This window comes from Carcharodon carcharias, chromosome 17 (genome assembly GCF_017639515.1).
Source record: "Carcharodon carcharias isolate sCarCar2 chromosome 17, sCarCar2.pri, whole genome shotgun sequence".
Taxonomy (NCBI): domain Eukaryota; kingdom Metazoa; phylum Chordata; class Chondrichthyes; order Lamniformes; family Lamnidae; genus Carcharodon; species Carcharodon carcharias.
Genome location: NC_054483.1, coordinates 80,688,178 through 80,714,179, shown reverse-complemented (window position 1 = coordinate 80,714,179; position 26,002 = coordinate 80,688,178). Strand labels below are relative to the sequence as shown.

The 26,002-nt window shown below is 41.3% G+C and overlaps 1 protein-coding gene across 2 annotated transcripts in view; it reads right to left on the bottom strand.

Annotated features, from left to right (window-relative positions):
• The window catches only part of LOC121290146 (phospholysine phosphohistidine inorganic pyrophosphate phosphatase), a 155,810-nt gene that overhangs the window by 36,409 nt on the left and 93,399 nt on the right, over positions 1–26,002 (bottom strand). Inside the window, exon 7 of one of the 2 annotated variants that reach the window (XM_041210373.1) lies at positions 4,324–6,338. The exons of the other annotated variant lie outside the window; for it this stretch is intronic. Within the exon in view, the coding sequence (XP_041066307.1) occupies positions 6,305–6,338 (34 nt within the window). The 3' untranslated portion in view covers positions 4,324–6,304. Of the gene's footprint in view, positions 1–4,323; positions 6,339–26,002 lie in introns of those variants that run through there. 2 annotated transcript variants of the gene reach the window in all.

The window sequence follows — 26,002 nt, the reverse complement described above, 5'->3', positions numbered from 1 at the left end:
CCAGCCCAATCCTCCGCCACCCAGCACGTCCCCGATCCTGGTCACCCTGCAGTCACAGCCCTCCTCTCCGCCAACCACTGAAAAGGACGGAGGGGCGGATTCCTGAGCAGCGGCTCTCTGATGATAGCGGCTACTCCTGACGGGGGAGAGCAGCGTCGTGAGGCGACCATGTTCCAGACAGCAGCAGTGTGTACCACCTACAAGATGCACTGCAGGAATTGACCAAGGCTCGCTGGAGAGTATTTTCCAAACCCACGACCACTACCAGCTAGAAGGACAAGGGCAGCAGGTAGATAGGAACACCACCACCTGGAAGTTCCCCTCCAAGCCACTCACCATCCTGACTTGGAAATATCTCACTGTTCCTTCACTGTCGCTCGGTCAAAATCCTGGAACTCCCTTCCTAACAGCACTGTGGGAGTACATACACCACATGGACTGCAGCAGTTCAAGAAGGTAGCTCAACACCACCTTCTCAAGGGAACTAGGGATGTGCAATAAACGCTGGCCCAGCCAGCAAAGCCCATATCCCATGAATGAATAAACAATTGTAGAAGGGTGTACTGAAGATGAAAGCTTGGTAGACTTCCAGTTTGGTATTCTCAGTCATGTTGTTGTTGTTCCACACAGTCTTACTCAGCTTGGACACAACAAGCTACAGCTTGTGTTCTGTGTGTCTTGATTTCAGCATCAAATGACAGAGTGCCAGGTCCTACAGTGCTAATTCCAGTTCCATCAGTGCTAGTTCCATCAGCACACACTCTTTGCCAAGCCAACGATGTCTGCGCTGGCTCAGCCAGGTTCATCAGATGAATGATGACTGTATACCTGAAAACCATCTGTATGGTGATATGACCACAGGGTCATGACGTCCTGGGTGTCCATACCTCCCCTACAAGGACACCTGCAAGTGAGTCATGAAGCTGGCAGACATTGATACTGACAACTGGGAGACAGTTGTTGATGGTTGTGACCTCTGGAGGCTGACTGTTTGGAAGGGCATTGGAAGAGACGAGTAGAAACAAAAATGTCAGATGGCAGAGGTCACACAGAAAATAGAGGCCAACGAATTATGCACCTTCTCAGTCCATCTGCAGCAAACGGGACAGAGACTGCCATGCCAGAGAGGGGCTCCTGTGCCACACCAGGTGATGCTTGACCACCACGGCACAAACTATCACCTTATAAGATAGAAGGCTACCACATTAATACATGGTCTGATGAACATAGGCACAAATCCAATCTGAGCTAACTGCCAGGAAACAAGTACAAGAAGCATCCTATTGATGTAACACCATCACATTATCCATTCCCTTGCAGAGCTATGCCAGTCATTTGACTTTGTACCTTTCCATGTTGTGATGGGATTAAAAGTTCAGTGTAAGGAAATTGAACCTGAATCATACCATTGTGTTCTAATGTGTACTACCCAGTCAATCCCACATTGATTTTTCTTTCTACTGAAGAGTCTGACAGAGATGTTTCATTGCAAAGTCTGTACTTGCTAATCAAAGATGCATTAAGAAAATAGATGATGTGGGGCATGAACCATTTACAATCTATATCAATGACTTGGATGAAGAGGCAAAAGATTTGGTAGCTAAGTTTGCTGATGACGGAAAGATAGGTAGGTAAGTAAGTTGTCAAGAGGACATAAACAGTCTACAGAAGGATTTACATAGGTTAACAGAGTGGGCAAAAATTTGGCAGAGGGAATACAATGTGGGTAAATGTGAACTAGTCCACTCATTGGCAGGAAGAATAGAAAAGCAGTAGGTTTTTTGAATCGATAGAGACTGTAGAACTCTACAATGCAGAGGGATCTGGGTGTGCTGGTACATGAATCACAAAAAGTTGGTATGCAGGTGCAGCAATTGATTAGGAAGCAAATGGAATGTTGGTGTTTATTGCAAGGGGTATTGAATATAAAAGTAGGGAATTTATGCTACAGTTATACAAGGCATTGGTGAGACCACATCTGGAGTACTGTGTACAGTTCTGGCCTCTGCTTAAGAACTGATATAAGTGTATTAGATGCAGTTTAGAGAAGGTACACTGATTCCTGGGATGAAGAGTTATCTTATGAGGAAAGGTTGGACAGGCTGGGCCTATACCCATTGGAGTTTAGAAGAACGAGAGGTGATTTTATTGAAACATATAAGATCCTGAGGGGACTTGACAGGATAGATGCTGAGAGGATGTTTCCCCTTGTGGGGGAGTCTGGAATCAGATGACACAGTTTAAAAATTAAGGCTCTCCCATTTCAGACTGAGATAAGGAGAATTTTTTTCTCTCAGTCTGTGGAATCCTCTTCCCCAGAGAGCAGAGAAGGTTGGGTCATAGAATATGTTCAAGGCAGAGTTAGATTTTTGATCAGCAAAGGAGTCAAGGGTTTTGGGGGCCAGACAGGAAAGTGGAGTGAGGTTACAATCAGATTAACCATGATCTTATCGAATGGTACAGCAGGCTTGAGGGGCCAAAGGCCTAACTCCTGCTCCTAACTCTTGTGTTCTTGTATTAGGACCTAGTTAATAGCTGCTCAAGGAAGCACTCCAGCATGACATCAATGAGTATCCCTTTCAAGATGCTTTTGATGCATGATGCTTTGATGTTTTGGAGAAGTAGGAATATTGAAAGTGTGATTTAATGAAAAGTTAATTTAATTAAATTTAAAACGAGTGAACTTTCAACAACAAACCCTGTAATGGTGAGTCCTATTCATTATAACACCCAATTTTATACTCATGCCATATAAAGTAACAAACATACAGAAATGTAAGATATTTTCCATTTGAAATTTACTGACCAGGCCTGCCTCTCCCTTTATTTGTAAAAACTGAAATGCACCCTCTCTCACCCACAATGGAAGGATATCACCCTACTCTGGTTTAAGTGTTCTTATCATGACCTGAATCTCAGAGTTATATCCTCCAGTCACAACAGTGATCACAGAGAAAAAAAAGTCAAAAGATCAAAATGGACTTTAAGTCTATAGTGAAATACAGAACAAAAACATGTACTAGAAACCTTTGGTATTGATGGATGATCTGTGTTTTTCATACCTGGGCTTTATTTGTTATTGTAAAGACCAGTACCCCTCATAGCTGGGCTTGTATAATCAGTGCTGAATCCTGCACTATCGTGCTTTAATATTTCTCTTTATTCAATTTTTTAGGTATATTCCAACTGAAAGCTCAGATGATGCCATGAGAAAATGCCAAGAAAAGTAAAAATGGTTTACATTAATGCAAGACTTGGGCTACAGAAAAGAATCTAAAGCAGGGGATACCCTTACCAGTGGGGTTTCACATATTACAAACAGTTGCTTGGTGAATTAATCATCGTTAGCAAAACATTCCTTGGAGAAACATCAATGTTTTGCCACACAAATAGTGCAAAAAAGGTCACTGAGGCTAGAACACAATCTTATCTTCGCTCATCAGCAAGCAAACATGATATGCCACTTCTAATCCTATTCACATTTTGATGTCATGTATTATGCCAGGGTAAAGGAGGCAGAGAAGGTTGAGGGTCTTGCCCATCAGATGTAGGTGAATTGAACTAAAAAGAAATTCTCACTAATAGATAGGGATATTTTAGAGAAATCAGTTTTGAAATTTATCTTGGCCAGAATTTTTGGCTCAGCGAGTAGCAGCGGGATCTGCTCGCCAAGGTGTAAAATGACACAGGGTGATGTTGGGCGTGTGTTCCAACATCACCACGTGTCATTTAGATTTTCAGTTCGGCTGCGCATCTGCTGAACTATCAAAGGCCTATTTAGGATACTTCAGAACTAAGTAAACCAATAAAATGAGCTGCCTGTCCAACCTTAAGGTTGGCGGGCAGGTGAAGAGCCCTGGCGGCCTTTGCATTTTTCATGGAACCTCATCCACGGGCGGGATTAGATTTCATGAAGTGTTTATAAATTGAATAAGAATTGTTATAAAAATTCATTGACATGTTCCAGCTCATGTGACACATGAGGGGACATGTCTTAAATGTTTTTCTTTATTTAGTGTTTTAAAACTTAAACTAAACAGGTGCTTCAGGGAGATTTCTGTGTGAGACCACTCCCGACTCAGGGGAACACCCCCCCCACCCAAGCCCGCACAGGGAGCACTTAGCACTTCGGGCCGTAGGTCATGCTGGGTGGGCCTTAATTTGCCCGCCCACGTAAAATGGCTGTGCGGGCCCGATCAGGGGCGCCGATTGGGTTCACTCCTGCTGTCGCACAACAGCCTCCCCAGACGGGGGGAAAATTCTCTCCTTTGAGAAATTAAAGAAAAATTTCCAAGTTGAAACATGTAAATAACACACAATGAATGCTACCAGTTAAACTTTATTAGTAATTACAATATTTACTGAATAACAACGTTAAAGCGATAATTTTTGTTTGCATAACATCTTTAATATAGAACAATGTTCCAACACTTCGCAAAGGTAAGAACAGGAAAAGTTGGACACCAAGCCAAAGGAAGGTACAGGTACATTCACTTCAAGGTGGATTAAGGCAGTGTCATGCATTTGTAGCTGCATTTCCATCACTTACAAAATATCGCTGTCCACTATAGCCTCTCCATTCTCCTTTTACAAATATGCTGTGATCAAATTAATTTACACTTGAGATACAGCAGCTGAGAGACACTCTCTTAGATCTTGTTCTCTCTTAGTTCTCTTTAGCAGATGGATATCACATTCTTTTTTTCTTTCTGCCCCGGAAGTCTGTCACATTATCTACAGCTCCTGATCTCTCCAGTCCTTTGCCTTCTCTTGCCCCATTTGATTTATTTCTCTTACTATCAGTCTAAAGGCCAATCTTCAACCAGTAATACTTTCCATGAAACTCAATTGCTGGTAGCAGGAAACAGAGAGCTGCCTCAGGGAGATGAAGATATATGAAAAAAAAAATAAAAAAAATAAAAATGTAATGAAACATGTCCCCTCATGTGACTCTGTCACATGAGCAGGGACATGTTATTAATGAAAAATGAAAGTTTTTATTTTATTCTCATTTACTATTGGAAATCTCATGCCGCCTGTGGATGAGGTTTCCAAAAAAGTGCAAAGTCTGCTTGGCACTTTTGCTTGCCTGCCAACTGTAAGGTTGTACAGGCAGCAAAAAAGTTATTTCAATTAACTTTTTAATGGCCTTAAATAGGTCTTTTAGTTGTCAGTGGACGCGCTGCTGACTCTGGCGTGCGCCCGACCGAAATATCCTGTGAGTGTGTGATGACAATGGGACGCTTGCCCGACGTCATCGTGCATCATTTTACGCTCAGTTGGGTTGGGCACAGGCCAGTTGCCGAGCGAAAAATTTTACCCATTGGGTATTAACAAGCGTGCTCCGTTAGCTGAATAGTTTGATCTGAAACCAACCTGTCACATGACCGATACTTGAGCAGTTTGAATTGCTTTAATTATACAGTCTTTGAGTTCCATCCTCAGTCACTGTTTAGCTCCAGAACAAAAGCAGGACTCTAGGCTAACAGCCTGACTCTGTCTACCATTTACTACCTAACAGGTAGCAAAGAGCTCTGCCCAGGTTTAAATTGCCTGGCCCTCATCTACACTGTGTTCTACTAGAACATTTGAACTTCTGTATCTGTGTCTACAAGGCTAATTTGTCTCTATATGCCTTCTTCCATCATGGAGGTCATCGCTTCTGGGAAAGCGGATCACCATACAACAGTTTCAGCCTGCTATCCTCTGAAGGAATACACCATTGGACTTTTTGATTCTGGACTCTGGACTCAAGTGAAACCATAATTCGTAATTTTTTGTCTGTGGTCGTTGCCCTGACCCCCTTCCTTTGCCTTATCCCTCTTTTATTGTATAAGTGCAAAACGGGGTGGACATTGCAAAACCCCTTCCTGCATTTTGTGTGTGAGAAATAAATTAACCCTCTGATTTTACCTTATCTTGAGTTTGCTGTGGGATTATTAATAGAGGATTGGATCACTCGAAACTGAGGGGTTGGGGGAAATATGCCACCACTTGTAAAGGGGGAAATAAAAAACCAAAAAACACCTTTCAGTTTAAAGACAGGTGGTGAGAGGAGAAATCAGGGCTGCTTAAATTAACCCCAACCCCACTCCCCCACTCCTGTCTGTAACAATTACAATTGCTACAGTTCAGGGATGCAGTAAACTAGATTAGAAAATAAAAATCTGTATAAATCCGTATTTTCCCTCTTCAGCCTTTCCTGGTCCAAACGTTCCCCAGGCAAGAGGGCAGACTTGCAACCTGCATTCAAGGATCTGTTTCTCAAGTTTGCCTTGTAGAATGTATGAGGATAACCTGATCTCTAACTTCCATTCCTCCAGGAATATAGCTGGCCTCTGGGTGAAGATGTGAAAAGAAATGTAAAGAAGTCAGGTCGATCCAAGTTCACCTTTAGATTGTGCAAACTAAGCTGCTAATAAACTGGGAAAGCAAACAAAAAAACACAGTGAAACAGAAAGCCTTTAGCCAATTTCATGAAAAAAAAAACCTTTGGCAAACTTTCCCCATCAAGCCAAAACAAGCTCCAGAAGACCTTGGTTACTGTTGCCAAATAACTAGCCCCATTCCCTCCCTCAAATTTCCAATTTATTTAAGAATGTAGGCCAGTAGCCCTCTCAGTCTATCTTCTCCATCCATCACACTAGTCCCAAATGTAACAGACCTTTCGCCTCACTTTACATCTGATAGCCTTCAATGGCTCTGCCTGTCAAAGTTAATTCATCACCCTCTTAAAATGCATAATATCCTCCACTTCCACAGCCTTTCTGGGTTGGTTAATCTATACGCTTACCATTTCACAGTGCACCACCCCATCCCACCCAAGCCCGCTCAATAACTGTGTATCAACTTTTCTGCCCATAAATTTGAATGTATGTCACTTGTCCCAATGCTATTACCACTGATCATTCTGGATCCAATTTATGCTGCCCCTTACCCTTCTTTATATCAACGGTGAAGTGAAGATGCTTGGCCCTGTGGTACTGTAACAACAACTTATATTTTTATAGAGTTACATAAGATATTAGGTCAGTTGACCAAAAGCTTGGTAAAAGAGGTAGGTTGGAAGGAGTGTCTTAAAGGAGGAAAGTGAGATAGAGGGGCAGAGAACAGAGAAGTGTAGGTGGGGGGGGAGGGGGGGCCACAATTCAGAGCTTCGGGTCTAGGTAACTGAAGACACGACCACCAAAAATGGAGTGATTAAAATTGCCATTAACACTTACTCTGGACCAATGCTTTGTTTCTGTACTACAACCATTACGAATTGTTTTGCCTTCTGCTCCATGACATATTTCTTATTTAATTTCTCGCACCCTCTAACCTTTACCTAACTTTCCCTTTGTTCTAATTCCTTCTCTTCCTTTCAACAGTGGCAAACCCACTACATTTCTACCTCCCTTCAGTTCTGAAGAAGATGGTGCAAATATAAGGTAGGAAGTTCACCTCAGGGACAATTTTGACACCAAAGTTGCGAAAAGATTGGCTTAATCTTTGACTGTTGCCAGGGAGAGGAATGAAGCCAGTAGATAGGGAATGGAGTTTGGAGCAGGAACTGAAAACAATGGCTTCAGTTTTCCCAATATTTAATTGGAGATTTCTGCTTAATCAGTACAGGATGTTGAGTAAGTAGTCTGATAATTTAGCAACAGTGGAGGAGTCGAGAGAGAAAGTGGTGAGTTAGAGCTGGGTATCATCTGCATATATACGAAAACTAATGCTTCGGATGATGTCACCAAGGAGCAGCGTGTAGGTAAGAAATAGAAGGGGGTCAGTGATGCATTCTTGGCGAACACCAAAGGTAATGGTGCAGGAGCAGGAAGAGAAGCCATTGCAAATGATTCTCTGGCAATGATTAGATAGGTAGGATTGGGATCAGGTGAGTGCAGTCCCACCCAACTGGATGACAGTGAGAGGCATTGGTAGAGGATGGTGTAGTCAGACTATGTCAGGCTGCAGACAAGCTGGGAGGAATAAGGGGGGAAAGTTTGCCTTTGTCAAAGTCACATAGGATGTTGTTTGTGACTTTGATAGGAGCTGTTTTGGTATTACAGCAGGGGTAGCAACCTGATTGGAGGGATTCAAACATGGAGTTCCGCGAAAGATGGGAACTGTACACAATTTAAAGATGGGGGGGGGGGTGCGCGGCTGTAGACCAGTGCTTTGCACACACCACTTTGAGACTTGTATACACATTGACAGATCTCAATGAAGCTACTGTATTGTACTTTTTAGTTGCTGGGCACAATGGGGTCAAAATAGTCTTGGACTGCAGCACAAAGCAGGTGATAGTGGCTTCAGTAACTATTTTTGCACTTTGCTCGACTTTCTTTCCCATCTTTTCAGCTGATGCTCAGGATGAATTTAAGAACTCTATTGACAATGATGGTCACAAACAAATTCCAAGTCTGCCTCTCCCTCCAGGAGAAACCTGCTTAGAACCAAAAAGATTTAAAATGGTCAAAATATAGCGAGGAAAAAAAAATGGGAACATGGCTGCTTTTTAATGAGTTAAATCAACATGACTTTCTTCGTTTTCAAGCCTTTAACGAATGCTTCTGCACGGGGATGGACATTAAGAACGGGAAAAATCGGATTCTGGCCCTCACCAAGCTGCTGATCAGAGGGGGACCCCGATTGGATTTCATGTTTCCTTTCTGACAGTAGATACAATTTTTCTGAAGTTCTTTATCAGGAGAAATGAGAGTAATATACACTTTTAAACATTAGAACAAATAGACATGGGAGAAAATTTAAGTGATCCTTTTGCTGAACCAAAAGTTATAGGCACATTGTAAGGCTATGTATATGCTCAATGTTACATTAGATTTTTCATGTTAATCGTTATTTGAGTAATGGTATTCAGCCAATGCTAAGGTGATCAATCTAACTGAGGTGCTCTGTGACACACTTTAGTGGCTTGTTAAAATTTGAAATACACATTAATCACTCTTTGCAATTTTTAATTTGTTGCTTAAATAATTATAGTAACTGAAAAGTTTATGTTTAGCAGGTATAGTCTCAGTTAAATTGTTAAAAACACAATTCTGCAGCAGGATACAGATCTAATACCACATTTAAATACAAGGTCTAATTTATCATCTAACAGCCTTTTTCTAATAGTTTCCGAAATAGCAGTATTTATATTTACATTCTTAATTTGACAAGTGGCATGCTATTGAAAGTATAAAATATTTTTGAGAAAGTAGTCAGATTAAGTGAAGTTTTCTGGATTCTACTGATCGACGAGAAAACATTTTAGGGAGAAAAAAGTCCTTTGTGTGTTGTGGTTGAAAGGAGGAAGGGCTTTCTGCAGAAAAAATACCCCTTTTATTAAAAAAACAAAAGGGAGGTTCCTTTTTCACTGTTTACTGAGCTTAGCGAATAAACACAAATATAAAGTGGGTTCCCTACTCAAAATTAATTAGCAGATTGTAGAAAATTTACCCCCAAATCCTACTTTATAACAGTGACTTCAAAAATAATTTATTGGCTGTAAAGCTTTTTGAGACATCTGGTGGTCATGAAAAGCACTATATAAATGCAAGCCTTTCTCTCTTTTCAATCTGTTAAAAGATGTCTCGGTTTAACTGATATATTTGTGTCTCCAATTCTCTTTGGTATTTTCTTCCAAAGGATTAAGTGTCTCAAAATCAGCCTCCATTTTCATCAAAATCATCAATTCTCATTAAAATTAATTGAGCTGCTAGAATAGCTCCCACATCTGACATCAATAGAATACTTTAGGATGCAAGTGCAGAATCAAAATAAGGCAGACTTAGATGAGGTCAAAGATACAAAACTTAAATTAGATATCTATCTAGTTATTTAAAAGCAGCAAACAAAGTACTCAGCATAACCTCTTCCTTCTCTCATGAGGTGCACATTAGGTTACTTCATTACATTAAATAGTGCCATGCAGACGCAATGGAGGGTGTTTTAATTTTATGTGATATCCTGACCAATGGAAATAAATATCGGCAGAGATATGAAACAGATTGTTGGTTCACTATCACCCATTTTCCACTGCACAAAGTCAAAGTGACCCCCAGCTAGTTTGTGTTACTGTTAACAATACTATAATCTCCAATCTGGATTTGAATCCAGCACATAGTAATCAAGGTGAAAATTTCCCATCTTTTAGACTAAGGAAGGAGAAGCAAGGTTAGCCTAAGCTACTTGGACGGTCACTGTGGCATTTTTCTGTTTGTTGGGAGAGACGAGGAGTGTGGGTGGAATTTTCTGGCCCCTCCCTTTGGCAGGATCTTCTGGTCCTGCTGAAGGCTGAATGGCCTGCTGCATCCACTGCAGGGGAGGGGGACGAAAATTCCAGTTATCTAGATGCTTCCCACACTAATTCTGATCCATAACTCATGGTGAAAGATTTATGGTTCTCCCTGTGATTCACTACCCCAAATAGTTTGTGCACCGGATTAGATTTTGGTTTGAGTGTGCTGGAATATCTCAGCCTCCTGTCTTCCTCTGCAGCAAATGCAGCAGTGACCGCCATGTCAGAGTGGGGCTCCTCCTCTGCCACGGCAGGTGATGCTTAACACAGAGTTGACCCCCACGATGCAAACCCTTGTCTTACGAGGCAGAAGGCTGCTGCACAGATGAATATGCAAAAGAACACGGTCTTTGCCAGTGAGAATGAAGAAAGATTGAATCATATTTCAAGAAATGACAAAATGAAAAGTAACCCAAAGAAGAAATTGCATGATTAATATTTAAACGGAAAATGCTGGAAACACTCAGCAGGTCAGGCAACATCTGGGGAGAGAAATCCATAGACCTTGTCTGACCTACAGTGTATTTCCAGCACTTCCTGTTTATATTTCAGATTTCCAGCATTTGCACTACTTTGCCTTTTGTATTAATAATAAAGTGCTTGTTTAGTGTGGTAGGCACCATCAATCAAGTTTATTTTGCACATATAATCTGGTGGGTTTTCTAGCTTGAGCAGATGGTACATGGGACATTATAATGTTCCTCAATCACCTGTCTGAGTCTAACACATCAGTGAACCACTTAGGTTAAAAAGTAGTGCGACATGTCACTGACTACAATGAAGCTTTTCAGTTGATTCTGCTGGATATGTAGCATCCATTACAGACCCATAAATATTTAATATAAATAGCACTCATATAATTAAAAATAAACAGCATTACAGTTTACCGATAACAAGAGAAGTTGCCACTTTACTACAGCTCTGAGGGAGCACATTGTTGGAGATTCTGTCCTTTCAGGAAGATATTAAACAAAAGCACCATTTTCCTGTTTTGATGAGTCAGGTGGATGGAAAAGGTCCCAAATTACTGTTCAAAAGAAGAGCAGGGAACTCTGCTGGCATTTTCTGACCAACATTACTCCCTCAAAGACCTAGGAAACTAAGAAAACCATTATTCATATCGTTTGCTGCTGAAGTGACCGAGCTGTGTCAACTATTTTTTTATTCATTCACGGGATGTGGGCTTTACTGGCTGGGCCAGCATTTATTGCCCATCCTTAGTTGCCCTTGAGAAGGTGGTGGTGAGCTGCTTTCTTGAATAGCTGCAGTCCATGTGGTGTAGGTACACCCATAGTGCTGTTAGGAAGGGAGTTCCAAGATTTTGACCCAGCGACAGTGAAGGAACGGCGATATATTTCCAAGTCAGAATGGTGAGTGGCTTGGAGGGGAACTTCAGTGGCAGTGGCAGAGGCAGTGGTGTTCCCATCTATCTGCTGCCCTTGTCCTTCTATGTGGTAGTGGTCATAGGTTTGGTGAATTCCTGCAGTGCATCTTGTACATGGTACACACTGCTGCTATTGTGCATCGGTGGTGGAGGGGGTGAATGTTTGTGGATGTGGTGCCAATCAAGTGAGCGGCTTTGTCCTGGATGGTGTCGAGTTTCTTGAGTGTTGTGAAAGCTGCACTCATCCAGGCAAGTGGGGAGTATTCTATCACTTGTGGCTTGTAGATGGTGGACAGGCTTTGAGGATTCAAGAGGTGAGTTATTAGTCACAGGATTCCTAGTCTCTGACATGTTCTTGCAGCCACAGTATTTATATGGCTAGTCCAGTTCAGTTTCTGGTCAATGGTAACCCCCCAGGATGTTGACAGTGGGGGGTTCAGTGATGGTAATGCCTTTGAACGTCATGGAGTGATGGTTAGATTCTCTCATGTTGAAGAAGGTCATTGCCTGGCACTTGTGTGGTGTGAATATTATTTGCCACTTGTCAACCCAAGCCTGGATATTGTCCAGGTCTTGCTGCATTTGGACATGGACTGCTTCAGTATCTGAGGAGTCACAAATGGTGCTGAACATTGTGCAATCATCAGCGAACATCCCCACTTCTGACCTTGTGGTGGAAGGAAGGAAATTGATGAAGCAGCTGAAGATGGTTGGACCTAGGACTCTATTCTGCGGAACTCCTGCAGTGATGTCCTGGAGCTGAGGTGACTCACCTCCAACAACTACAACCATCTTCCCAAATAACAATGACTGCAAGTCAGAAGGTAATCCATTGGCTGTGAAGCTGTCGGGATATTAAAAGCACTAAGTAAATGCGAGTTCTTCCTTTTTCTTTATTAACTCAGGTGAAGATGAATTTTTCGCATATTTGATGTTAGTTTTCAAGAATACCAATCCCATCATCTCTCCATTACAATATTTAATGGTTTCTCAAGTCCTGGCCTTGACTGTCTTCTCTGGTTGGCTAGTCCAGTTGTATAATCACAATGTAAAATTAATTCTTGTTGTGCCCAGTGACCTCCATTTAAAATCACAATATAAATGCAAATGGCTGTTCCAAATGAACTTTTTGTATTCACCTGTATATCACAGTTCCCAGGAGGCTTAACATTATCATCTAAAATCAGTCCTTACAGCTAGGGGCCTTTAAAATTAATTTTTAAACCAAGTTTCAGTGATGCAATTGCTGACTTTTTTAGGTAATAACAAAGTTAAAAAAAATCCTCCTGAATTTGAGGAAAATACCATCACCACCACCCACTATCTTCACCTTGCAGTAAAATTTCCCATTGCTTTCTTGACAAAAATCAAGTCTGGGCGTATGCACATGCAAAGTCAGTCTGTCCATTGATAGTGACTACGGAGAGGATATTAACAAAACGGATTTTGCATACACTGTTCATAGTGCAGTGTTCATAGCATTTAGTGAAAAATGAAAGTAAACATCAACTATTCATATTTCAGTCACACTTTTAATATACATGTGCCTCATGATAATGGTGTGTTACTTTAACATGTTCATTTTTTCAATTGACGTGTATTTCATTATTAAAGTAGCTTGACAACACGTTCTAAAACAAGTTTGCATGATCACATTACTTTTATCAGCAGTTCCAATTGTAGAGTATGTGAAATGTGTCAATCATTGTGGGTTATCATTTAGTATAACTGCATAAATGTTAGTCTCACACTAGTTCTCTTGAGGTTTAGTGAAGTTCTCCATATTTTCTGACTTTTGTGGGTTTAAGTCCCCGTCATCTTGAATTTCTCCCAAGTTTTGATACTAAAAATAAAAACTTAAAAACATCTGTGACAAGCCTGTGGCTTTTAAAATCAGCAACAAAAAGTGACTTTGAAGAGGTACTAAGCTTACAGTTCATCCTTCCCAGACCTGGGATCAGCCTTGTTACTCTCTTGTACCACTGATAAGTCTCAAAATCAGTAAGCAGGGCTATATGCAAACATGTGATTCAAAACATGCATCCCACACAATACCTTTTCATCTTAATCCAAGTCTCCTTCTTTCTATCTTCTACCTTTTATTCAGTTACACGTATTTCCATGTCCTCCCCTAGAAACTCACTCAGCTTTGTGAAGAAGCCTGTCGTGCAACATTTCAAAACCTTTTAGACTTCTAAACGTACCATTTCATGAGACTTCCCTCCATCAATACGGGCACCGTCTCCTCGAGGAAGTTTGAGTTTAAGTCACCATCTACTCCTTTTGACTGCATGTAGGCTGCCAGGTATTAAATTAATTTCACTGGTACCGATATTCTGGTTTTGATTATTTAATTATCTTTTCTATTTAGATCACCTTAACAGGTCTGTAGATGCTGGCATTGTGTCTGTGCCCTTCCTGAATATGGAACCTTTAGTTTTTCTTTTTAAGTACCTCATCACTAGGTCTGAAGATAATTGCAAGGTGCAGATGTCTTACGAAACTCAAAACTGTTTTACTAATATTATTCCTACAATAAAAAAGACACTTCAATAACATTGGTTTAAACAATTTGTGACTACCTAGTTCATAATTTATAAGTTTTAGAAAATAACTTTTAGTTTTAGGAATTAAAGCTTTAACGGTAGAAAAATGGGGGCAACTGATTGAGAAACTGATAAGCAACCTTGAAGTAAATGCAATTCAGATAAGCTTGGAGTTAATTATAGTTAAAAGCTAACTTGTGTTTATCTTACAAGGTCAGAGTTGATAGTGCAAAAAACTTGAAGGATGAATGATCCACCTCTAAGCTTGTAATAGAACCAAGGAGTCTAGAGAGAGGGTAATTATATCCATTAGAAATATAAATTATTCATATGGGTTACAGAATCAAAGAGATCTGTTGGGGATAAAATTATTAATTTATGGCCAGAATTTTACGGCCCTTCCCGCCTGGTGGGATATTATGGTCCTGCTGAACTGAATGGGTATTTAAATTGCTCGCCACATCCACTGGGGGAGACACACAATGGCAGGGCTGTAAAATCTTGGTCTTAAGTTTCTGTTTGAGGACATCCCAAAGCATGCCAAGTTGCCATGGAGATGGTGATTCAGGGTGGAGCCTTGGTTAGAAGGTTCTTTAGTTTAATTTACTTGTGTATATTTTCTGACAGAAGCAGGCAGTTCAGTTTGGGTTCCATAACCGAAAGGTTGCTGAAAGCTTTGCTCTACCTTGCAGCTAGTGGAAGAAATCTACAGTTGTCCTCTCAAAGCCTGTGACAGAAAGCAGTAAGCTTGAATAGTTAGCTTGGAAAGAGCTGTGGGAGCAGACTGGGAAAATGCAGTCTATGTATGACTAAAGCCAGGTCAAGGAGCTGAAGAGTCCACAGTCGTGAGGTCTTTACAGAAAATTAGAGGATCTCTTAGACAAAAGTTAATGGAAGGATCCCCAAGAAATTTGTACGTTGAGGATTAACTGGAACACTAAGGACAATTAAAGTAAACCCTGGAGGGCTATAGTATACCTTTGGGTTGGTCCCAGGAAAAGTGAATGAACCCTTGAGATTTTAGAAGATATGGGACTCGTGAGATGGGGAGAGGTGGGGGGAATAAAAAGTGGAACTGAGTTTATAGCATAAGTCTTTATGAGCTATCGTGTTGTTAGTGGTGCCTGCTTTGTTTAATTTCTCTTTATATCTATTTATAATAAAGTTTGTTTTTGTTAAAAAAAAAGCATGGAATCTTGTGGCATAGCTCTGTCGGTTAATTGCTAGGTGCTTGGATTTCTTCTTTAAATGGTCCCTAACAGGATTGTAACATTAAATAGAAGCACACACTACAATACAGGGTCAGTATAAGGCACTTCACAACCACCTCTTAACCAGAAACACTACTATACTATATGTATTTTGAGTTAATCACAGGGAATATTTTTGGAAGATTAATGGAGGATTCATCTCTTTTGCATGTTAGAATAATACGATTTTTATCCCCATTCCTTTTCTGAAGTAGCCAACACTTCCTGGGGTGCAGATCCTGTGCACCATCCTAGCCTGTGAAACTTCCTCTAAGTGCCTATTTGTTACATGTGAACCTGAACATTGCAAAACACTTCAGCAGTGGAGGACATCACAACAAAGCCTATTCAGTGCAGCCCTTGCGATCTCCCAGCAGGAAACACTTATCAGGACACAGGCCCAAGCCTATCACAGGAGTGCTGAGGCCAATTGCAGTGCCTCCAGATGAGGTTGGTTCACTCAGTGCCCACCAGAATCATCTTCAAGAATGATGTATTTCAATTCCCTAGCACTATTTATTCCTCCATAGCTTTCACCTTGTCACTGAGTGTATATTCCTATTTATTTTTTTACCTCTCAATGTATGGCCTTGCACTTTCCTACATTAAATTGGTTTTCTGCCTTCCTATCCCACTCTGTTAACTGGGTTTTGCAATCTGTCTTGCTGTTGCATTTCCTCTTATACATAACATTTTAAAAAAAAAACAGCCTCCTGGAAGATACTTTATTAAACAACTTAAAACAAAATATCCCTATATGGCTCATTGACTGTGCTTCATTTATCTAACAGTCACTTCAATGTTACCATATTTTTAATACATAACTTCCCTTTAACAAATGCCCAAGCTGGCCAGCCTGATTAGTCAATGCAGTTAAACATGCTAATTTGATTAAAAACAAAAAAACTGCGGATGCTGGAAATCCAAAACAAAAACAGAATTACCTGGAAAAACTCAGCAGGTCTGGCAGCATTGGCGGAGAAGAAAAGAGTTGACGTTTCAAGTCCTTATGACCCTTCGACAGAACTTGAGTTCGAGTCCAAGAAAGAGTTGAAATATAAGCTGGTTTAAGGTGTGTGTGTGGGGGTGGAGAGATAGAGAGACAGAGAGGTGGGGGGGGGGGGGCGGGGTGTGGTTGTAGGGACAAACAAGCAGTGATAGAAGCAGATCATCAAAAGATGTCAACGACAATAGAACAAAAGAACACATAGGTGTTAAAGTTAAAGTTGGTGATATTATCTAAACGAATGTGCTAATTAAGAATGGATGGTAGGGCACTCAAGGTATAGCTCTAGTGGGGGTTTTTTTTAAATTTTTTAAAATTTTTTTTTATAATGGAAATAGGTGGGAAAAGGAAAATCTTTATAATTTATTGAAAAAAAAGGGGGAAACAGAAAGGGGGTGGGGATGGGGGAGGGAGCTAATTTGATTTCTTGATGTCAAGCATTTATTCACGTGACATTACATTACTCTACATAGCATGCTCCTAATAATTCAAAGGTATTTGTGCCTTAAAATAAATTGAACTATCCAAAAAGGAAAGTAGAAATTTAACACCCAAAGCAAAAGCAAATCAGTTCTGAATTAACCCATTCTAAATTATTGGACTGTGGTTCCATGTTTTATTCTTATCCCTCTGTATCTGTTGTTAAATTGTACTCTCTGGTCCCCCAGCACAATATACGTGTAAGAGGATTTAAACATTGTAGTCAAAGCCTCTTCTATCTCCTTTCTGATTTCCTTCACCAGTATCAGGTGCACTTATCCACTTCCAACTCTCTACCTATTTCTTTTCTGCAGTTATCTTTAACACTTGTTCTCCATCGTCCTCCACCACGCCATTTATCCTCTACTGCAGTTAAAGTTTCATTTTCTCCTTCATTTATAAAAGAAAGATGAAAAAATATTAGGTGTCACTGTCATCCTTCATCCTCCACAATTAGATTTCTCTCTTTATCCCAGAGCAAATCTACTCTCTATTAGCCTGAGGTGTCAAGGCCTAGATCGAGGCAGTTGAAGCAGCAGTGGGAGCGGAGCGGAGTGAGCCTGGGGGTGAACGGCGCCAGTGGAGCTTCTCAATAAAAGCCTTAGGGTTGAGGCCCAGATCAAGACAGTCAGAGCAACAGCTAACCCCAACAGGAACCCCACCAGAATTCGAAAAGGCTGACGAAAATGACGTTAGCACAAAGCAGACAGCTGATTGGTAGGTCGTGGGTAAGTTGTTTTTCTCCACTTTAAAACGGAACTTCCTGACCATACCCTTCGTTAAAATACTCTTACCCTAAATTTAAGCCAATTGAAACATTTTAAAGTTTCTTTCTTTTTAAAAAAAAGCTAGAACTCTTACCTTTCCTTAATGTAGCTTTAAAGTGGAGAAAAACAACTTACCCACTTGGAGAGGCAAGGATTAATCAAGGGTAGTCAGTACGGCTTTGTCAGGGGGATACCATGTCTAACAAATTTGATTGAATTTTTCCAGGAGATGACTAGGTGTCTGGATGAGGGTAGTGAAGTTGATGTAGTCTACATGGACTTCAGTAAGGCTTTTGACAAGGAATCACATGGGAAACTGGTCAAGAAGTTGAGAGCCTATGGGATCCAGGGCAATTTGGCAAATTGGATCCAAAATTGGCTTTGTGGTAGGAGACAGAGGGTGATAGTTGAAGGTTGCTTTTGTGACTGGAAGCCTGTGTCCAGTGGCAAACCGCAGCGTTCGGTGCTGGGTCTCTTGCTGTTTTTAGTGTATATTAATGATCTAGATATGAATGTAGGAGGTATGATCAGTAACTTTGCAGGTGATACAAATATTGATGGTGTGGTAAATAGACTACAGGACGATATAGACGGGCTGGTCAGATGGGCAGAACAGTGTCAAATGGAATTTAATCCTGAAAATTGTGAGGTGATGCATTTTCAGAGGACTAACAAGGCAAGGGAGTACACAATGAACGGTAGGACCCTAGGAAGTACAGAGGATCAGAAGGACCTTGGTGTGCATGTCCATAGATCCTTGAAGGCAGCAGCACAGGTAGATAAGGTGGTTAAGAAAGCATATGGAATACTTGCCTTTGTTAGTTGAGGCCTTGAATACAAGAGCAAGGAGGTTATGATGGAGCTGTATAAAGCATTAGTTAGGCCATAGCTGGAGTACTGTGTGCAATCCTGGTCGCCACACTATAGGAAGGATGTGATTGCCCTGGAGAGGATGCAGAGGAGATTCACCAGGATGTTGCCTGGGCTGGAGCGTTTCAGCTATGAAGAGAGGCTAGATAGGATGGAGTTGTTTTGCTTAAGAGCAGAGCAGAGGGAACTGATTGAGGTGTACAAAATTATGAGGGGTATAGATAGGGTAGATAGGAAGAAACTTTTCCCCTTAGTGGAGGGGTCAATAACATGGGGGCATAGATTTAAGGTAAGGGGCAGGAGGTTTAGAGGGGATTTGAGGAAAAATGTTTTCGCCCAGAGAGGGTGGGGCGGGGGCGGGGTGGTGGTGGTGGTATCTGGAACTCACTCCCTGAAAGTGTGGTAGAGGCGGGAACCCTCACAACATTTAAGAAATGTTTAGATGAACACTTGAAACACCATAGCATACAAAGCTATGGGCCAAGTGCCGGAAAATGGGATTAGAGTAGATAGGGGCTTGATGACTGGTGCGAACACGATGGGCTGGAGAGCTTCTTTTCATGCTGTAAAACTCTATGACTTTGACTCTATTGTTTAAACTTTTATTTGCTTATAAATAGCCCTTATTGTATTTGGTAGAATGTTTACATATTTCCTGTTAAATTTTCTAATCTCCTAATATTCTCAATATTCCTCAAGATTTTCTTCCGTATAATTAGCCCTAGTTTTATCAGTTCCTTCTCAAATTTTAGATTAGTTTTAATCTCTATTCACAGAACTCTGCTCTTTAATGCATCAATGACCTAAAGGCTGCTAGATATCTTTAGGCCTTGGTTTTAGATTTTTTCTAATTTAATACACAGTGCATTTTAAAACACCTATGTGCTTCAGTGGTAATAATTAGCATTTCAATAGTTCTTAGGATTACATTCAGACATTGCTGTCTGTGTGAAGTTACTGCCACCATTTATGGGTTCAACATTTGAACACTTTGAATTTCATTAGAGTCAGCAAAATTATTCACAATTCTTGAGATCCATTGAATAGCTTTGCCTCAATTCTCCTGAAGTGGGTATCAAAGCCAAGTGCCAGTCATTGTGCATAATACAACACCAAATTTATCCCAGCCATAAGAGAACATGAATAGGACTGCTTTCTCTTAACCCAAAAAGTCTATAGCATTCAGATATACTTTGATCGAAAATGCTGCACTTCAGATCTTTGTGGTTTATGAATGCATTTTATTTATGTACAATGACGAAGGACATTTTTCTTAGAAAGTATTTCAACAATGTTCATTTATATTAAAACCGAAACCATTCCAAAATAAGCTTAAAATTAAAAAAACCCCATCAGGGCATATGTGGGGTTTAGCTCAGTTGGCCGGATGGCTACTGCGCGGATCAGATTAATGCCAACAGTACAGGGTTTGATTCCATGTTCCGGTTGAGATGGCCTGCCTCTGCGTCCTACCAGTAGTAAAAAAAAATCATAGCACATTGTTTTGGCTTGGTGAATAATCACCAAGGATCTGCCTTCAGGTGGAGAACTCAAGGAGGAGGTCTGGGCGTACATCAAGACTCAATCGTAATCTCCAATAGGAAACTCTCAAAATGGTTAATGAACACACCTGAAGTGAGGGTAAATTGAGGGAAAATGAAAAATGCCTGTAAAATTCCATTAAGACTAATGGGGAAAAGAGAAACTCTACCACATTATGCAAATGGGTTTCACATAGGGAATTCAACTGTTTGCATATCCATTCACGAGTGTTAGCTTGGCTCAGTGATAGCACTCTCTTTGAGTCAGATGATTGTGGGTTCAAGTCCTGTTCCAGGTTTTGAGCACATATAAACTGAGATGGACCCTTTAGTGCAGGAGGAAGTTTAATGATCTCACACGAGTGGTCAAGGTGAATACATCTTCAAATGTCAATCCTACTAACTGCACCATTAGCCTCAGCCACTGTTCAATTAACCACACCTACCAACAATCTCTATCAAACACGACTCATACCTAACATTCATCTGCTCCACCTCATTCTCATATCCAATATTCATCTGCTTCATTTTCATACCTTACATTCATATGCTTCACCTCATTCTCACACGCTTTGCATCGCTGCAAGCCCCACAGCCACACAGATTGCATGACACCTACTTGACATACTTTCCTTTCTCTTGCAGCAGAAAGGACGTGACATACAACCAGAGACAGAAGAGGTAGACAGCCGCCTGCATTTTCTAATCCCAATGGAGGAGATGGTGCTAGCCATTGGGAAAGGGCTATTACTGAGGCTGTGGTCAATGGTCAGGCTGAAGCCATTGAAGGTGAGAATAAATACCGACCTAATCCTCATATTCATCCACTTCCCCTTCAGCCCACACGCTCTTCTGTCAGAGACGCTGCAGAAAGTGTAAACATGCTCTTCTTACTTTCTCTTCTTCCCCTCACTACAACCCTACCTTTTTCCTTTCACATGCCAAGAACTGCAACCTGCCCAGGCATTGCAGGAAAAGCAAAAAGGCAGCGTGAAGATGGAGACACATCATCATTTGTTTTCATAGTCACAGCCAACAGCTCACTGTGGATCACTGAAGATCAGCACGTGGTGAGGCACTGGGCATGTACACTACAGTTCAGGCAGAGGAAGGGATATTGAAAGTACCAGCTCACTAGAGGGCGAGGCCAAGTTCTACAGCAGAGGACTCCAATGATGACTTTAATGGGCCAGGCTACAGAAGAGTGCTGATGGATGTATGTGCCCAAACGCTTAGTGCACTGGGAACCTTACCAGAAAGCCTGTCCTCAACGTCAAGGGGCATGGAGGAGTCCAGAACCAACTTGGCACGGGGGGTTTGTGCAGAACCTGGAGCCCATTCTTTCCGACATCAAACTGGGGGCTACTTCCATCGATGCACAAGTGGAGCCAACAATGACACAGTACCTGATGGCCAATATCTCAGCTTGCATTGCAGCACAAGCAGTATCTACCAAGCTTCTGGGTGCTGCAGTGGAAACTCAGACTCCTATCGAGCAATCTCAGCTTACTGCCATGCAGGGCAGAATGCTGCCATTACACCTCTGGATGTGGCTTCCAGATCATCACAGCACCCCAACAATCCGTCCTCTAACAGATCTGCTCTCTAAAGACCCTCTGTAAATATGGTCCTCTGATAAGTGTCCTTTTCCCTCTCTTCTCTTGTCTAACACCTTGTCCCCCCCTGCCTGGCCTCTCAAGAGTCGTGCTCAATATCAAAAGGAAGGCCCACACAAGTCTTGACACAACTGTTCTGTGCAAAAGCCTTGCAGTCACCAAAGAAGTAATTCAGCACCATCCACATTCGCTCCCTGTAGACTACAGGAACCTCAACCTACAACAGAAAGCACCCAAAATTCAGGATTGCAGCAATAGCCAGAAGAAATAAATCAGCAACCAACTTGCAAGTAGTTAGTGATCCCTTTAAATAGTGCTGGTGGAGGGTCTTCATGCTGCTTGATGTGTGTTCAGTTGTGGGAGGTTAAGAGAGGATGCAGGTTGGAATGAGGAGCTCCAGAATGGCAGCGCTGCTATCAAATCAGCTTAGATCACTGATGCTCAGTGTGATCTCCCTGCTCTGCATACTCCTAGTGGATGTTAGACACTCATCTTTTTTATCAAGATGATTTCTGGCACACATCAAATCTAATGTATGCCATGGATGCCATTTTGGAACTTTTAAGAGGCTTGGTAGTGCCAAACAAAAGGTGTCACGATGCCCATTTTCACCTCCAATATATTTAAAGTTTCTATAATCATTTTCTGCACTGAATAGTTTTCTCACTTAAGGGGCAGAATCTTGTGAAGGCAGTGGGGGTCTACTGCCAGCTGGAGAGCCAACCAAAGCCTCTTTTTGGGAAGATTCACCACATCCTGTTCCATTCAGGCACTTGAGAGGCCAGTGGTTGGCCTTCCCTGGGATCAAGGACCCTGGGGGAAGCAGTCCTGCTCGCCAAGAGTTGCTGGCCTTCACTGAATGGCATCGCCATCAGGGAGGTGGTGGCTGCTGCCAATGTGATACGCACTCCGAGGCCTAGGATCGTTGCTGGATCCCAGGCCAGAGGTGAAGGATGGCAGGAGGGGGCTTAGTTGTGGGTGTTAGAAGGATGGAGGTCGTGGGGAGGGGAGTCGGCAGCAAGGGCAGGGAGGTGGCTCTCAGCGGATCCCCCCCTTCTTGATCCTAGGTCCCTTGATTGGTCACCGAGTGCATTTGAATGAGGGTACGCCCCCTGCCTCCAGGAACCCTGCACAGGTTTGCTTGTCATGCTTCCTGCATGGCAAGCCCCCCCCACTGGGTTAATACTAGCGGCATCAAGATGAGATCCTTAAGTGTCTCAATTGGCAGCCGAGTGGGCAGGCCATCCATGGGCCTTCCCACCACATACTTAATTGGGGTGGAGGTGGGAAGGTGCACTCGCCAGCCTCCCACTGATTAAATACCATCCCCACCACCAAACTCATCATGAGGGAGGGCACAAGATTCTGCCCAGTGTTACAATTATATTATTTAGTTCTGAAGCTATTTATAAAACTGGTGCAGAGGTACAGGAAATCCTTGTTAATTGAGGAAAGAAAGGTCTGTTGTGTCTGCGAAACTGTGGCAAAACTAATTTGATGAAGATAAAGACATACATTCTGTTGGTTAAATCTGCACCTAATCTCTGAATGGAGATGGAGCTCAGTTCAATGATTGCATGACAGACAAGTCTTAAATGCTTAGTAACAAATACTTTACATATGCTTCCGGTCGGGTTTCTTTCATGACTTTACACTGCAATAATAATGTTAGTGTGAATTCATTTTGCTTTTCACTGATGCTGAAGTTGCAGTGTAAAAGCTGAGTCAGGGCCCAACTTTAGGAGGCAGTCTCACACTGTTTGCCCCAGAGTCAGGCAAATTTGCAGCTCTGATTTACACGATAAAACATTAGTGTCGGTGCGAAGTGAAACCAGATGCTACCACTGCAGTGCAAATGCACATTTAATTAGCCAATCTGTTTTTCACCAATTCATGAAAAACAACAATATAGATAATGAACCATTACAAAAGGCCGATCAAATAAACTGCAACATAAAGCTTGAAATTTTCTGGCATGCATCATTACTTGCATTTCAAACAGGATAAAATGTTCAGAATTTAGGAACTTATAAAATCACACAGAATATCAAATCTGTCTGTGCTTTGACCTATTTCACTTCACTTGCAATTAAAATGTCCATTTGTTTGTATCAGAACATTCACCAGAAAATCTCTGTAATCTTGTACATTTGACATTATTATTGCTAATTGCCACGTGTAATTATCTTGATATCATGCTAGGGAAAGATTATATTAAAAACAGGCAAGTTTAAAACTGTGTTTTATAAATGGACACCAGAAGGGGAGAAAATATGGTCTATTATTGTTTTGGGATTGTGTTTACAAATGGATTCTGAATAAACAGAATCTTTGAAATGGACCATTGATCAACCGGTGCAAAACAAACTCTATACACACTTGGAATATCTCAATTAAATATATTTGTTTGAAACAAAACAGTTTAAGTTCGCGGGTACTTTGGTTTCTGTTCTTTGAGATAACCTATACTTGAAGTAACTATGGAATATGAATGGTTAATGGAGGACAGGCAGGAAGTGCAGCAATTAAGGGGCCTACTTCATCTTGCTATGGTTCCAGTAAAGGTCAATGTTCCAAGTGAACTCATTAAATATGTCAACGAACTAATCATTTCTCATCTAAGTGCCGAGACAGATCAAACCAGATGACGAATGAATAATAGCAGCAAACGCCCTGGACCTGATGGCCTAAACCCAGGATTTTAAAAGAGGTGGCCACAGAAATAAAACCAGAAAGTGCTGAAAAAAATCTCAGCTGGTTAAGCAGCAGCTGTGTGGATAGAGTAACAGGGTTAATCTTTCAGGCTACAGAGATATTGGATACATTGGTTTTGTCCTTCCAGGCTTCCCTAGATTTTAGAATAGTGTCAGTAGATTGGAAGGTAGCAAATATAATCCTGCTATTCAAGAATGGAGGGAGAAAGAAACAGGGAACTATAGGCCAGGTAGCCTGACATCAGTGGTAGGGAAAATGCTACAATTTATTATTAGGGATGTGATATGAGGGGCACTTAGAAAATCATACAAAGATTGGGCAGAGACAGCATGGATTTGGGGAAGGCAATTTGTGTTGGACCAATCTGTTACAGTTTTTTGAGATAGTAGCTGGCAGAGTTGACAAGAGGAAACCAATAGATGTGACATATTTAAATTTTCAAAAAGCCTCTGATAAGATGCCATACAAGAGTATTTACACAAAATTAGGGCTCATGGGATTGTGCATTAACTCTCAGAAAACATTAAGAATAAATGTGGCAGATGAAATTTAAGGCAGAGAAGATTGAAGTGATACATTTTGGTAGGAAGAATGACAGGCAATATAAAATAAAGGGTATAATTCCAAATGTGTAAGAACAGAGGGAGCTGGGGCTATATGTGGACAAATCATTGAAGGTGGCAGGGAAGGCTGAGAAAGCGGTTAAAGAGGCATATGGGATCCTGGGCTTTATAAATGGACACAGAGTACACAAGGAAGTGGAACCGGCTGAGTTGCTTTGCAGATAGCTGGCATGGACACAACAGGCCAAATTACCTCCTTCTGCTCTGTAACCATTCTATGATTCTAGCTCATTTTTGGGTTGGCAGCCTGTAATTAGTGGGGTACTGCAAAGATCAATGCTTGGGCCTCAGCAATTTACAATCTAAATCAATGACTTAGATGAGGGGAAAAGTGTAATGTATTAAAGTTTACTGAGAATACAAAGTTAGGCAGAAAAGTAAGCTGTGAGGAGGACACAAAGAGGCTACATTGGGATACAGGTAGGTTAAGTGAGTGGGCAAGAAAGTAGCAGGTGGAATAAAACATGGAGGAATGTGAAGTTATCAGCTTTGGTAGGGAAAATAAAAGCAGCATTTTTTTTTAAATATGAGAAAATGGGAAGTGCTTGCATTCAAAGGTGTCCTCATACACAGATCACAGAGTTCACATGCAGGTACAGTAAGCAATTAGGAAACCAAATTATATGTTTGCCTTTTTTTTTTAAAACAAAGATTGGTTTACAAAAGTAAAGGAGTCCTACTGCAATCATGTAGGGGTTTGATGAGTTCACACCTGGAGTACTGCGTACTGTTTGGATCTTCTTACCTAAGGATATAATATTCTTACAGAGAGTGCAACAATGGTTCACAGTCTGATTCCTGGAATGAAGGATTGTCCTATGAGAAGAGATCAAATAAACTAGGCCTTTATATTTCCTAGAGTTTAGATGCATAAGAGGTGATAGCACTGAAACATATAAAATTCTTAAGCGGCTTAAGA